This window comes from Triturus cristatus, chromosome 3_2, assembly GCF_964204655.1.
Source record: "Triturus cristatus chromosome 3_2, aTriCri1.1, whole genome shotgun sequence".
Taxonomy (NCBI): domain Eukaryota; kingdom Metazoa; phylum Chordata; class Amphibia; order Caudata; family Salamandridae; genus Triturus; species Triturus cristatus.
Window position 1 is genome coordinate 162,263,929 of NC_140584.1, and position 15,982 is coordinate 162,279,910.

General features: G+C 43.9%; 1 protein-coding gene across 4 annotated transcripts in view; it reads left to right on the top strand.

Annotated features, from left to right (window-relative positions):
* The first annotated feature begins 1,015 nt into the window (after positions 1-1,015).
* The window catches only part of MPZL3 (myelin protein zero like 3), a 47,677-nt gene continuing 32,710 nt past the window's right edge, over positions 1,016-15,982 (top strand). The window contains exon 1 of one of the 4 annotated variants that reach the window (XM_085647413.1): positions 1,016-1,407. In XM_085647413.1, coding sequence (XP_085503539.1) covers positions 1,374-1,407 — 34 coding nt within the window. In that variant the 5' untranslated portion in view covers positions 1,016-1,373. Of the gene's footprint in view, positions 1,408-2,746; positions 2,991-15,982 lie in introns of those variants that run through there. The other 3 variants (XM_085647415.1, XM_085647414.1, XM_085647416.1) reach the window with 3 other exon arrangements.

Genomic DNA, 15,982 nt, shown 5'->3' on the forward strand with positions numbered 1-15,982 from the left:
AGACCTGACAAGACTGAAAACCTATTATAAAGGCTTGGATTCCGCACATTAAGGTAACTAAAATGGTTATTCTATAGGGACTTTTCTCTATCTAGATTTTGCTCAGAGACATAAAAATAGGTAAGTGAAAGTGTTTGGATCCGTGATCTGGGGTCTATTTGTGGCCAGTTACAGATGTGTTCAACACATCTCCTATCCCTGAAATTAACAATTACACAATCCCCCCCTAGTGTTTTTGCACTTTTACCCACCCAATTTACTCTTCTCACAGTCAAAATCTCGGCCCTATTTTTTAGTTCTGTATGTGTCTCTCTCTTACCCGGCCCTAATGATGGTATCCCTGCCAATATAACCACGTATGGGACAGATTCAGGAGGGAGTTCAACAGTTGGTAGATTTGTTGACACATACTCTGCAGGTTTAGTAGGTATAATGCCCTCATTGAATGCCTATTTACTTGACCCATCTATTTTCTCTTTGACTCCCTAGTCATGTTGTCTAACCTCAGCACCTTTATCTATTAAAATAGTAGCACACGAGGACTCGGACATATTTGCAACAGGAGCACTATTATTATTGCCACACACGACGGGGGGGCGGGGGCCTCTCTGGGCCTCTTCTGTTTGTCTAGGAACGAGCAAAAAGCGAGACATCTGAAGTTCCGCACTACCTCTGTGTGGCACTGGTACAGACCAAGGGCGCATACAGCGGTACAACCCCGCTCAAAATGGAACGACTGGCCAATCCGTTTGCAAAAACATAATTAACCATGGCCACAGACCTATTTTGCTGGAACCGTAATTAACGCGCTGCAATTTAAACGGAAATATCTGCAGCAGGTGCTTTGTGAAATCCCGCGGTAAATGAATGGAAAAGTTATTTTTGCATTTTTAATTATTTTTGTTTCAAGTTTCTTAAACAACTCCCCCCCCCCCCCACCCCCGTCACTTTCGTCATTTTGTTGCCAATCTACATCAGTGTGTGTGCTTAGCTACTTTCGAACGATTATCGACAGGAAGTTGGGCTTCTTTTCATACCTGTTGGAACAACTTTTTGAGATGGGCGGATTGAGCTTTTGCGGTATTACCTGCTCTGGCTTAATTTTAGTATAGTCGATTTGGTTTGCTCACTGTGATTACCTACCTGTATCGCATAGTTTGCATCTTTTTCAGGAGCGGTATTGTGGTGCCTTACTTATCATACCCGCTCTACCCTTTCACTGAACCGCTCATTTACTGTGTTTCTGGAATCTCAATTCTACTCCACTTCCTGTATCACCTACGTCATTTCCGGTATCACCTGAACCTTCATTAATTTACGACTGCTCCTATCAACATTAGAGAGAGCTGTCCCGAGCTGGAGCTGAGGAGGGGATGGGGCTCGGGAGGCTTCTGCTGCTGTTACTGGGTGAGTCTCTTGGGCAGTGGGATGGCCCTTATTGGCAGGTCTGCCTACCCCAACGTTGATGGGACTTCGGGACTAAACTGACGGAGTTATAGGAGTTTAATGCCACTTCTCAGCTAGTGTAATTATAGTACTTAATTAGCGCTTCTCGGCAGGGTTACTACACGTCTAATGGAACTTTGCCAGTACTTACTGGTACAGATCGTAACTTTGTGAGAGACCCACACCAGCACTTTTCGTCAGGGTTGTTACGTTTTAATCGATTTCACCATTTCTGAGCTTCGCCGCTGCGTTTTTGGTGGGTCTCCAGCTTTGCCAGCACTTCTAAGCCGAGTTGCTCCGCATTCAGCCGGATCTCACTAATACTTCACCACATCATTGTCATTTTAATGTGACATTATATAACCACTTCTCCTCGTAGTTTCCATGACATCAACCAGTTAGTAGGAGCACTTATGAGCAATGTCGTATGTTGTTAATATTACCGCATTCATATAAGCAACTTTTTTTTCTCGTTACTTCCCAAGTTATCCTCAAAGTGTCTACCCATCTTAAAGGGGCTCTCTGTACAGCAAGTGACACAGAACTAGCATTGCTTGCCAGGTTTGCTATCTATTTTGTGGTCCAGTTCTTATACTTTTTGTTAGGGCTGCTTTTCAATATTCGTACGTACCCCATTTTTGAGAACTATTGCTCAAGTGTGTGGAAGTGTTTCAACCCACAGTGTGCGCTAGAATGCATTCATTCATGGGATTTGAAAGGGCTCTGAGAAGATAGAGGCAGCATGTTTCATCCGCAGAATGCCTGTAAACAATATAAGTGAACCAGGGACAGCAACTTTAACAAAATATGTAAAACTTAATGATGGGTCGAAAGCTGCTTTTAGGGAAAAAGAGTAAACTACATGAGAAAGACCAGAAGCAGGCTCCATGGAACATAAATATTGAGTAGATGAGAGTAAAGTTGGAGACAGTGTGACATCTGTGTTTGTTAGGAATGGGCAATTAAAAGGGAACGTGATTGCGTCTAGGGTTTCTTAGGACCTGTTAAACGATTGCTTGCTTCTGTGCAATTAGTGCAAACGAGTCTTAACATGGAAGGTTTGTTTATCCTTGTTTTACTATGAATTTCTTGCGCATGAAATCCGAGACCGTGGGTGAGATACCAACCCACCCTGCAACTGTTATGGGGGATTGTTTGCTGTTCCAATGATATTTTTGTAGAACGTGTGACACTCTTGTACTCTATTGACTTTGGCAGTTTCTGTCTGTGTTTGGCGGCAAGGAAGAGGCAACAGGGACTGAGGTCCACACTGCATTGCGGCAGGAGCCGCTCACGTGACCAGGGCAGAGGCGCTCTTAAGCGCGGACCGGGCTCCTGCAGCCCGGGACACTCGTGAGTGTGCCCTGGCAAAGCCTGGGCCCGCCCGGCCCCGTCTATACCCGCCTGTGCCCGCCTGTGCCTGCCTGCGCCCATCCGTGACTGGTCGAGGCTGGGCTGGCCCACCCCTCTTGGCTGTATCGCTGGTTCTCAGTATCTACCGCCGTAGCCACCCAGACAATCAGGACTTTTGGTCATTGAAGGAGGTAGAATTGTCTATTGTGCTGTGTAGCATATCACTTTAGCCAGAACCATACTTATATAGACATATACAGACTCTCGGCGGGGACTGTGGTGGTAACTCTGGACTAACACTATGAGCATCCCCACATACGGGGTTACATATTTGTTTTCTTTGCCTGTATTTATTTGTGATCTCGTATTGGCACAATATTAATTAAAAAAAAAAAAAAAGAGGTTATGGGAGACGGAAGATACTAACGGCCTTAGCAGGGGCAAAGGTTAGCTCTAATCCTACTATTACGACTATGGATTCTTTTCTGCTGAGGGCGGCAGCTGTAATTGACAAGAAGATCGAAGTAGTGAATAGACGTCTTTCTAGGTCGCCATCTAGTAGCATGTACCCAACATCAGTCGGCCCTAGTGCACTCTTGGCCGAGGCTATCCCTGAACCCCTAAACTTATCCATCTGTTCAGGGTCGCGTGACGGGTCTCAGGCCAATGTTGGGTTACTTTCCTTCCAGGAAGCCCCTCCTAAGGCCACGTACTGGCCTCTTTCTCCCGTTATTATAATAGAAAACAGAGAGAGTAGTGTTCCTCACTCTTTACAAGGGAAAGATGGTAACTCTATAAAAAAACATGCAGATACACATCTAGCTCCTTGTAGGGAGTGCCCCCAACTGTCCGCAAAGGGGACTCCTAGGACCAGTGGGGGCACCAAAAGGAAACTTGAAACCATTGGGGGCAAAGCTAAGAAACCCAAATCTAATCCAGTCACTAAGCCAGTTACCAAGCCCATGGCATCTGTGCCGGTAGCTGCGAATATAGATCCCTCGGTGGTAACGGAAGCCTTCCAAGGTATACTGACTAGCCTGCTGGACACTAATCTGGGTCCCATCCTTGAGAGGTTAACCTTGATCGAGAAATGTCTAGCACTGCGTAATCGGCCTGATGAATTTGCTCTCTCAGGAGTGCCTAGTGATAATTTAGGAACCAGCACTGTAATCGATACAGGTTTATCTACACGCCTACAGATTACTAACAGGGAACAGCCACGTACCCAGTGTCTGACGATTCATGCAGCACAGGGGGAGGCAGATTGGTCCAAGTGAAAGTCAGGTATCCAGTAGGGTTTTGTCTGTACATCAGCATGGGTTGGATCCATAATCTACCGGTGATCGGTTAGCGGGCCCGCAGGGGCAGCTAGTGGAAGAATCTCAGCGCTTACCAGTTATTCATCTGCCACCAGAATCTGCGCCCTACGTAGTGATCCTGGAGAACGTGCCACCGCTCCCACCGGGTATTAATGTGGATTTTAACCAGCTTAAAAACAAAATACTTCACTGGTTATCTAATAATACCACTGTGAGTTTAAGGGCGGAACGAAACATTATCATGGTGCGTCGAGTTGGCTGGATAGGTAGCTCGTGGAAATCTGGAGGGGGTGACTGTGTTATTGTGAATTTTAGTAGATCATCTTTAGCAGAAAGAATTCTGTCCAGGGACTTTTATTCTGTCACATCAAATCATGGGTCTGTAGTACAGGCACTACTGTTAGTTTTTTTTTACAAAGCAGATACACAAAGGTATATTCCAGGGACTAGCAATATGGATGCTTCTCGAGATAGGTGGATTCAAAAACCTTCTGCGGTAAAATATCAATAGTGCCCACAAGCAGAACGCAGTCTAAACCAGTCAGTTTGGCACTACTCTGCCTCTCCCCAAGAGTTATCTAACAGATTCTCTACACTATCAAGGTTGGAGGAGTGCATAATCCTGTAAAGCCCGCCATAGAGATAAAGTCCCAGTAGAAGGCTCACCCTCCAATTGCGCAAAGTGTGATGGTCCCCCGGTTATCTAACAACAATGTTTTGTCGTGGAACATTGCAGGCCTGGTAGATAAGTTCCAGGATCCCACTTGGCAGCAATTCGTCAAGCAATTCTCTGCGATTTGTTTCCAGGAGACATGGTTGGTGAACTATAACTTATTTTTGGAGGGATTTAAGGCCTTCTTCGTCCCAGCTTCCCCGTCGGCTTGTGGCAGAGCTAAGGGTGGTCTGGTTATTTATCTATCTTTGGCAGTGGACTGCCTGATTCAGGTCCTCCCATCTCCAAGATTGGGTCTTCAAGCCATTGTATTGAAGATGGGGACTACTAGTATGGGCCTGATTAACTTTTACAACGCGACGACAAGTACCCTGGGGGAATGTAACATCACCCAGCTGGGTTTCTACATAAGGTAGTCTTGTGGTTTTTTATCACATAACCTAATGGTGCTGGGCGATTTTAACATCTACCCTTGTGGAGATCCAAGGTACCCAAGTATGGCTCATCTGGGTTGCCCCAGAATGCGGGAGTTTCACTTCGAGCATTCTACACAGGGGGAAGTTTTGAATAATCTACTCAACGAATTTGATCTAATGTCATTAATGTCTCTCTCTGCCCCACACAGTAAAACCCTTGTTCCTTCTTTTAAAGGGAGAGGTAGTGAATCTTTTATTGATTATATTTTAATTTCTTCTACCCACCAGTCTTTATTTTGTGGGTTTACTATTATGGAAAGTGTTTACAGTGACCATAATCCTCTCTGCGTGCAACTGAGTGGCCCACTTTTATCTAAAATATCCAGGGTGGTGATACTGGGCACACTAAGACCAACGGACGGTAGGCGCCGTCTTAAATGGTCACAGGTCTCCCCTGATGTCTTTTATGGTGTGGTAAGAGACTCTTGTGCTGCGGAACTAGCACTCTGTGTCTCGCCGGGTACCTCATCGAGGGATGTCCTTAGTGCCTTTAATGTTATCACCATTAAGGTAGGGGAACTCTTAAGTGCACCTGCACGTAGGGTAGTTACTCCAAATCCCAGATGGTTTGACTCATCCTGTTCTCAGGCGGCGCGGATGCTGAAGGAGGCTTTGAATGTTAATCCGGGAAACCCACTACAGATACGTGCCTGTCATAACGCATATAAACCGGTTCTGGCCATACACAAGGGTGCCTTGACGGAGGAGGCTTGGAGGGAGCTGTTAGAGACGAGCACTCTAAGGAACAGTTCGAGGTTCTGGGGTATCGTCAACAGACCGCTGTTTGAGAAAGATACAAGTGGTGACTTAGGCTCCCACATCACTGGGTGTCCCATTTTCAATCTATGTTTAAGGGCCCTACGGATCAATCTCAACAGACAGATGGGGTCATTAACACTGCCGCTGTGGTTATCAAGCAGAAAGAGGTTGAAATTGGGATTGCCGGCCTGACATGTAATAAGGCACCAGGCCCGGACGGCATCCCACCGGAGCTCTTTAAATCGGATCCACTTTTTTGGACACTGGTTCTTGTGCTGTGCTTAATGTTGCAGCCAGGGATGGCTGCCCTGACTCCTGGGCCACTTCAGCTATTGTGCCGGTGTTTAAGAAGGGGGACCGCAATAGCACTTTTTGCTATAGGCCGGGCCGATCTCCCTTCTTGACTCAGTGGTAAAGGTTGTGGGAGGGGTGATATTAGAAAGATTATCTTCCTGGGCAGAGGAGCACAAGATAATTTCTGAAATTCAATACGGGTTTCACCCTGGGCGGTCTACTGTGGCCCAATGCCTCAATCTTTATATGATCCTTGGTAAGTACACGATTGCCTGTCCGGGTACGATCTACCTGTCCTTCATGGACCTTTCATCCTCGTTTGACTGTGTCAACCGGATCAAGATGTGGCAGTCCATGAGGGCCATGGGGGTGGAGGCCAACATAGTCAGCTTCCTAGAGGATCTGCACAGGGCCACCAAGGCGAATGTCTGATACGCTCAGGATCTTTGTGTCTCCAGGGACTTCAAAATCGTGAGAGGGGTACGGCAGGGCTGCATCTTGGCCCCTTTTCTGTTCAACCTCTATATAAACAATCTGGACAGAGCCTTGGCCAACACAGGGGCAGATTTCCCGTATGTAGGGCGATGCGGTCCTTACAGCCAGAACCGCTAGGGGACTTCAATCCCTGCTTGACACCTTCTTAAATGTTATGGGGGCCCGAGATTTAGCAATAAACAACGCAAAATCCTATATATTGCAGGTAGGGACGCAGCCCAAGAAAAAGTATCTCTTCACAGTAGATCCAGAGAAGGTCCCTCTGAAGACTGTCTTTTCATACTTGGGAGTTTTAGTGGATGACCGTTTGAAGTGGGGGCCTCTTATTCAGAAGAAAAAGGGGGAGTTTACAAGGGTAAATGCTGCTATTTTCAACTTTGCGGCAAAGATGGGCAAGCGCCCAATTGCAGCCATGTTGAAAGTTGATCAGGTCAAAAGTGTAGCAACAGCTTGCTATGGTAGTGAAATTTGGGGGCACATCACCACAGATGCATTGCAGGTGGTTGAGAATACTTTTTTAAAGTGCCTGCTGGGCGTGCCAAGCGGTTTATCGAACTTGGTGGTTCATGAGGAATTGGGGGTGCCTTTTCTAAGTGACACCTTGGATTTGCGCCCCTTAGTGTTCTGGCTCAAGTGTTGGCTGAATAAGGATTTAGCCCTCAGCCAGCAGATTATAACCGATTGTATGAGCCTTGATCACATGTCCCATATACCAACGCTGAAATATATTAAAGGTTGCTTTGAAGAGTTGTGGCGCCATGAACTTTTCTCAAAGCCTGCTTCTATTGTACAAAAGAATGTGGAGTTTGTCAAGAAAGCTTTTAGCAGTCTAAGGAAGATAGAAAGAGACGAGCTAGAAATGCGAAAACCTAGTGTTGGCAAAATCCTTGTGCTAAAAACAAACCCATCCACAGAGCCTTATCTCCTGGGGTCATTGTCTACATAGGAGCGGTTTTTATTGTCCAGGTTTCGCCTGGATCTTTTCCATTTGTTACTCGCTGTTCCAAAAGGTTGCAGTAGAGGACAGGTGTTAGCACCCTGTGGCTGCAACGGTGTCTCCACAGAATCTGCTACACTTTGTTATTTTGTGAATGTTACGAGGTACCCCAGAGATATTTTTTATTCCCCCTTTTAAAGAAGTTGAATTTTAACCAGGTTCGTCCAGTGCTTCTGTATCTGCAATTGTTGAAGGCAGACTGTATCTTTTTCCTCGTGGGTTACTTGAAATCTACGGTGAGAACCAGGGCTTGTCTGGAAATTTAGCATCCTCACTCGACAGAATGCACTCTGTTTTAATGTTTAGTATATGAGTTACACTTATGGGGCCATCTTTTTTCCCCTTTTACTAATATGAACTGTATGTAATTTTATTGTATCATGTTTTAAATGAGATTCGGATGCTGTGAAACTTTTATGGTTTTCTACTTGTGAAACCGAATAAAGTTGTCTTTGACTTTTTTTATTTAGCAGAACTTAAATTGTTCGATCGAAAGTGCAGCGTGGGCTTTTATGAATAAAACCTAAACAATAAATTGTTTTCAGTCAAATATTGAAAATCTGTCAAGCAGTGTGAATGTGAGAAACTTAAATTACAATTAACAGCCCTTGAGTAGCCCTTCTCAAGATACTTCACCACAGTGTGCAGGCACTAGCTTTGGGAATATAACTTTTTGCCATTTTCCACAACTATTATTGGTGTTTTTTTGTTAAGTGATTTATCGCTTTTGCAATTTGCCTTTTTGAGTACTACTGTCTTTTCATCATTTGTTGATTATTTTGCTGGTATTTATATGTAAACGTCTTAAATAACATAAAATGACTGACATGGTTGTTAATGCATATATATTCCTACCTTATAGCAAGTCAAGGTATGGCATTGATATGACCCTAGTGCTGCATGTCCTGAGAAGCATTACTTTACACACATTTATTGAATCAAACTATGTTCTCCTTCATCCCACCCTGATCATCACAAGGAAGGGAGAAGAGCATCTCTAGCACAAACATTTTAAATACAGAATTCCTGTTTTTGCAATTCTCTTCCATAGGATTTTATGGAATAATGAAGGCTTATTTATTTTATTTTTATTTACCCCCTAAGTAATGGTGGTGTGTGCGCTGGTGTAACACATGCAAATAAGGTTGGAGTAAATGCATGGAATGGTTTCCTTAAAGTGTAATACTAAACCCAATCACCAACAACGATATAAAAAAGAAAAAAGCAGGGGTTCCTGAGCTGTGTGCTGCTTGGTGTATAGCACTACAACGCCTCGTATGGAGTAGTAGGTGCTATACAAATGCAATTGCAATGCAAAATATAACCTATACTAATATAATTCTTAGCATTCAGGCAGCCTATTGGAGTTCATACAGGCTGTATAATGATTCCCTTTTACTGCTTGATGCTCTTATCCATACACAAGACAAAACTGCTAAAGGCAATGCCCATCACCCAGTATTGTACCAGTGCACAGCTAAAAAAAACCTCTTACCAACTGAACAGTCATGAAATAACTGAAAAGATCTGCCAAATGCCACTGGCAACTCATTACTTTAAGTTAGAATTTATTTTCTTGGGACCTGCAGTGGAGGACTATGACCACACCGTGACACCTCACAATGACAATTAGTTATGCAGTGATATTAACAAAGTTCATTGCAGCCAAGTTCCTCCACCATTCGCTCTAACCCATGGCTCTTCAGGAGCATAAAATGCAAACAAAATGTCTCACAATGGACATGCCAGTGCAGTAAGGAGCTAAGTGGGCTAGGAACATAACACATACCATAAAGGGACATACAGAGCTGTTCAAAGCTGACAGTTTATTGAAAATCAGAAACTGAGTGCCTGTCTCTCATACTTCTTCATCCATCACACTGCTAAGTGCTGTGTCCCATAACACGATAACCACACCTCAATGGTCATCACGCACAAGATGGAAACACTTCCCACACAGGATCAAAACAAAGGCAAACCATTTCCACCACATACCATACATTGAGTAGCGTGCTGCTTTGTACTTCAGCGTCCCACTTAGGGGGTATCAAGTGTTACTTATACGTGCAATACAATAGAATTTATTGATCACTAACTGTTTAGATTTTACTGGCTCGAGTTTAGTGAAGCACGTTGGACTAGGTTATCAGACTGCCTTAATGGGGCCACAAATAAAAACAAGTAGAAAAAGCTGTCAATATAAAGAACAACAGACAGTGCTTATTTCACAGGCTGTGAAAATGGCGGCCACCAGCTGCCCAGCCCGATTTCTATATGCGCTGTTATTTGTGCAGGGCAACATGCAACTTTTCAGCTGTCGCAGGAAGCATCAAATAAGTTGTGTGCCTTCCTGTGATCTCTCTAGAATTAAAGGAGGCGTTCTACAGTACACGCATTTTCAGTCCATGAACGGTTCGGTAGGAATAAGACCAGGGGTGAATCTGTAGTTAAAAAGTAGTATCTGAATACAGGCTTCCAACTAATGGACTGTGAAATTATCTAGTGAAAAAGATATTCCCTCAAATTGTTGGTCGTACATCAATATCTCTATACAAAAGTGCTGACTGGCATCTAGACCCATTAGCAAGCCTCTGCTCTCATATAAGCTGTCGCTGGATCAAAAATAGTGAATTGACCCAGCCCTCCTTTATGAAGGTGGCAGGAAGTGAGTTCTGCCGAAGTTAGAAATATACAATCGGTTGACATTTTTTGTCGAGGGATAGTTATATGTAGGAGATATTTTAGCAGTTCATATTTATAGTCTGTTTTTCAGTCATTGTTTTTAACTATTTTCACTCGTAGACCTTTCTGGCTCTTCATAACCGGTGGTCATGCCCCTGGTGACGTTTCGGACCTTCAACCAGCCTAGCCTATTAGCCAATACCACTTTATTTTTTTTAAGCACATACTTGCTGTTCACAGCTGAGCTACCAAGTCCCAGAATGCAACTTGCTGCTGGTAGAAAGATAGGATTGGCTGAAGGTGTTGCAGATGACTCACGGCAATTGGGAGCTGTGGGTGTTTGGGCCAGAAGCTTCTGGTCTGAGAGATGCCTCATCTGGTGAGTTGAATGAGCTCACTTCCTGTGCATCCTGTCCAGCCTGACTACCAGGGCTGCATTGCAGGGATGCGCACAACGCCCGTCATCATGTTTACAGGGCAATTTACGCAACTGATGCATCTTCTTCCTGTTTTTTCTTGGCCTCCTTTAAAATCAATAGTCTGCTCTTGCCAGGAACAGCCGAGGCAGCAGTTGGATGACAGCCGCTCTGTCTTAGCATATTGGCACCGGATTCTGCAGAGTGTGAAAGCCTAATTACTGTTTAGGGAAGAGCGCGTGCTTGGAGGCGGCGCAGTCCTGCATTACCTGGACCATGTTATGTTTGGCAAGTATATTTCGGTCTGGCTTGACAGTGAAGATGTCTTTTTGACTTCTTGTTACCAATTATTGAAAATAATCGCACAGAGATCTTTAATTCTACCCATAGGGAGTATTACGCTCTCACTGCAAGCTGGTGACTATTTTATTTATCGCTCCACAGGAAGTGCAAATAATGGAATGCATAAGTGACTATTTTACACTTGCAAAGTTCACTTAGTCATCATGCTGATTGTCACATTCAGGTATCACCATTATGCATTCGGTACACAAAACAATCTCTATTTACCCCCAGCATAGGCAAAGCCAATTGGAAATGCCCTAACGTAATAAACTGCACTTGTGATTGCAAAATAGCATTTGTGAATGCCTGCGTTTGTGTACATTGTTAGATTATTGCAGACCAATTGGCATTGGCAAAGCGTGATTTTGTGAAAGTTAGATGTCTGTAGTTTGAGTGGCATGAATGCCAGGTCATTTGTTCCCCCTTTTTTTGCTTTCTGTGTGAGGTTGCTGCTCCTTTAGGAATTGTACTTGGAGGAGACACTATGATTGAGGATGGAGTAGACTCCATGGTATATAAACATGCCAAGGTCTGTGACTTAGGCCACTGTCTGGAAATGTCTGCAAATAGGTATGTGTCATGTGTAGTTTTGCCCAGGGGAACAAAGCCTTTCCTCTATGATACAGTCCATTAAGCCTCTCTTTTCACCACTGGTGTTGGACAGGGACTGATTCTCATGAGTGAATGGAGCATGAAACACTGACATACTTGTTAGGTGGGATGTTTGTGATGTTTCTTCTGAACATACATTAAGGTGTCAAAATGGTAGCCTGCGATGGTACTGAACATACATTTAGATGTTACACGGGATAGGTATGATGGTCTTAACATAAACTGAAATGTCATATGAGCTGTTTGCATTGCCTCTAAAAATGCACTGAGGTATTACATGTAATATCAATCATGGTTCTTATCATTAAATAAAGTGCCACATGGAGTACCTGTGATGGTCTGGACACACAGAGTAGTCCCAGTCCATGTGGCATTTCTGGTGATTATGAATCTCCATTACAGCATTGCATGCTGTAATGGTTCTAAACATTCACTGAGGTTCTATGAGGTCCTTGCAACAGTTCTGAATATATATATCTGGTTCTCCGTAGTGGTGCTTGTGAAGGAGCTGAAAATGTTTTCAAAAGTTGTAGACGTACACCGAGGTGTTACTCGGAGTGTCAGGGTTCTGAAATACACTGATGTCACATGTGATGTTGGTGACTCTAAAAGTATCCACTGAGGTGTTGCAACTAGCATTTATAATGATTGAGACATAAATGTAAATGCTATGTGGGGTGTTTGTGAGACTATGAACGTACAAAGAGGTGACTTTTGGGGTGTTTGTAAGGTTTTTGAACATATGTTGAGGTCTCATGTGGTGTGTTGTAGTGGTTTGAAATACTTTGAAATGTTACATGTGGTGATTGCATAATTCTGCATGGGGTACTTATGATGGTGCTGAACCAGTTCTATGGCAGGTTTGCATTGTTGCTAAGCATATATGCTAAAGGTGTGAAAAACGATGATTATATTTGTTAAATTCTGCAGGCCTTGCACAAAAGACACTAAACTTTGTAAATTCTTATTGTGATACCTCATATGATAATTGAACACTAGTGCATGATCAAAAAGAGGGTGATGAGAGGCAACACACAAAATCAGCTTGTTATAGTGTACACAGTATAATGTATAGTCTTCAGATGTTGATTGCAAGTCTTTCATTATTCAAATGTCCTTTATGTACATGTTGAAGAACAGCCAACGCGTTTCACCCTTCAAAAGGGCTTCTTCACAGCTGTGAATATCATACAATATAACAAATGGTAGGAAACCACTTGACTAAAAGCTATTAGTTAAACAAAATAAACAAAAAGACGTTTTAAGATTTGGAAGAAGTGATAGAAAAAGCAAATGAAGGACGGTAAGAGTTCAACGTGGTACATTGAGCAGAACAATTCAAAACGGCAGTGGAGAAATCCATGCTAAGTGTGGAGGTAGGGAGAAAAAAGGGTAATGCAGCCCAAGAGAGACCGCTTGTAGAGAAATGTGACCATGGTGTCCTCGTGAGGCGGTCCCTAGACCAGAAAAACACCTTAACAGAGACAAAGTGTAGAATGATAATGAAATAGATTGGCTACTGCTTACCAAAATGAGGTAGCTAGATTCACAAGTCCGTAAGTAGGTACCAGCAATAAATAAAGTCACAAGGGGCACCTGTAGAAGGATAAATAGTGCATAATTGAAGCATAGATACAAAAGCATAATAAAAGGTGGTCATATAGTATGTGTATCAAACGCAAAAAAGTTTTGCGTTGAAAAGTCTGTAAGTTAAAAAAAGGTCCAACCTTATATTGAGTGGAGAGAGAATACTCTGCTGAAGCAGGATAATACCATAAGAGTAAGAAGGACCGTGCCTATACTGATCTCAATGTCACCCAAACGTAGATGTGGAAAGCCAAAAGGAGCATACCTATTATCTAGGACCAGTGCCCTTGGGTCCTCAGTCTAGATAAAGGCGTACTTTGACTGAAGTGCATGCTTAAAGGTCACCAGAGAAGGGGGCGTTCATGAAGAGAATGTTTCTCTCGCAAGATTTTTAGGTATAGCCTGGGCAGCGTATGGGCTGCTCTGCAAGGCATGCTGTATTCGGGTATGGACTTGAAGCTCCGCCCACTCTGCCCATCTTTTCAATTGGCTCCTGTTACTGTCCTTTCTAAAAGGTTGCTTCTGATTTGTTAATAGCCTTGTTCGTCCCACCTAGGTAACGCCTTGTCTGCCTTTTTAACCTCTCATCAGGACTGGTCATTTAACTTCTATTGTTACACAGTTTGTTTTTATCTACTGTCTGTGTGCACTATTTTCTTTAATTTCTTTAATCTAGCTGCTTTTGCAGACAGGCTGTCCCAAACCCACCCTGTTTTCATGACAGTGCGGCGCCCGATCATGGACGCTGCGCTTTATTTTTCAAAATGCTGCCTGCACAGCACTGCACTCCGGCACGCACTATGCTGCTTAACAAATTCTTTTTTGTAAAAAAAGAAAAAAAGCACACCATACTGCGCTTTTACTTTAATGGTGGCCGCACCTTTCTTTAGACGAGCCGCGTCTTAAAGAAAGGGGCGTGGCTGCCATTAAAGTGGAAACCTTGGCATGGGGCGCTTTTCCAAACAAGCGTTTGGAATGCAATAGTTCTCGCGTTTGCGATAGTTTAAGCTATTGGCATTATAAATGACAATGCCTTTTATTTTTATTTTTTTAAAACCAAAACAGAAATAAAAGGCTTTGTCATTTACCATGCAAGTAGCTTAAACTCGTGTAAATGCGAGATCTATTGCATTGCAAATTCTTGTTTATGCTGGAACCATTCTCCCGCAAAATCTTTTCTGCTCGTACTCTTCTCTCTCACCCACTAGACATTTTCTGCATTAAACAGTACCATGTGAGAATTTTACTGCTGAAATACGTCCTCAGCCCAAAAATTGTTTAAAGTTTTGTACTCTCAAAATTCGGAGACATGAAATTTGGGAATTTCACAGGCGTAACGCAGTTTTTACGAGTCTAATATACCACAGGGCACCCTGAGTTATATGTGATTGTTTTAAACATAGAAAGGTGACGCTGGGCATTTGTGTTGGTTCTGTACATGCTCCGATGCCGCACCGGTACTTCGTGCAGTCAGAAGATTTCCACCTGCAGTTGAGCAGTCTCATTTTTGGGAGATTGAATCTGGTGTCAGGAAATGGCTCGCATATTTCCCCTTAGAAGCTTTCTAAACTTCATAGATAAGATTAGCTGTTATTAGGTCTCGGCTAGCGAAGGCTGCGCTTGCGCAGTCTCGCTCGCGAGATATAATGACTTGGAGAAGAGGGGCTTGAACCCGCCCCTCTTCTCCATTGGCTGGCCTCTTGAATGCTGGCCAGCCATTGGAGAAGAGGTCCGTCACTCCGAACAGGCCCCGTCCTTTTCGGATTCGGGGGCGTGTTTTTTGCAACTTTTCTAATTATCTCCTCGAGCCAATGGCAAGAGGAGAGAACAGAAAAACACGCCCCCGAATCCGGAAACGCCGCTGCCTTTCTCCGAGGCATTTCTGCTTAGCCTCGGAGAAAGGCGGTGGTGTCCAGGGCAATTCCTGCCTGAACGTGATCGTGCTCAATTAGGATTCCGATCTGTACCTACTACGAGGACCTTCTGCTCGCGTCGCACTTTCAGGGGTTTACAGCCTGCAGTTGCCCTCCCTGGTGTTAAGCGCTTGCAAAACCCAAGATTTATTATTGATTGCTTGCTTGCTACTCTGTGTAGCATGTGCCCGCAGGGCCTCCCTTGAGCCTTCGACCCTTAGATAAAATGGCTTTGGCGCGTTTCCGATTCCTCCTGCGGCACTGAGAAGTGCAGGTACCCTCCCTTTCACCTTGAAGACGTGCAGGTGCTCAATGCAGGTGCTCAGTGCCGGAGAGTACTGCCCTTTTAAATCTTTAAAACACTGATTGTATCAGTATTTATATGACGGGTTTCCTTTACTCTTGCGAGCCCCGAAGAGGGCTTCAATGCTTGAAAAAGCACCGACTCTGCATGTATCACTTATATGGCGCTTCTTAACCCCGGCGTGGACCCAGAGGACTCATATTTTCATACAGACTGTAAGCTACAATTGAAAATAGAGAGACTCGGTGTGTAGGAGAGACATTTGTAAATCTGGAGTTTGAGGAACGGCATTCTTAGCCGAGAGAGGACAT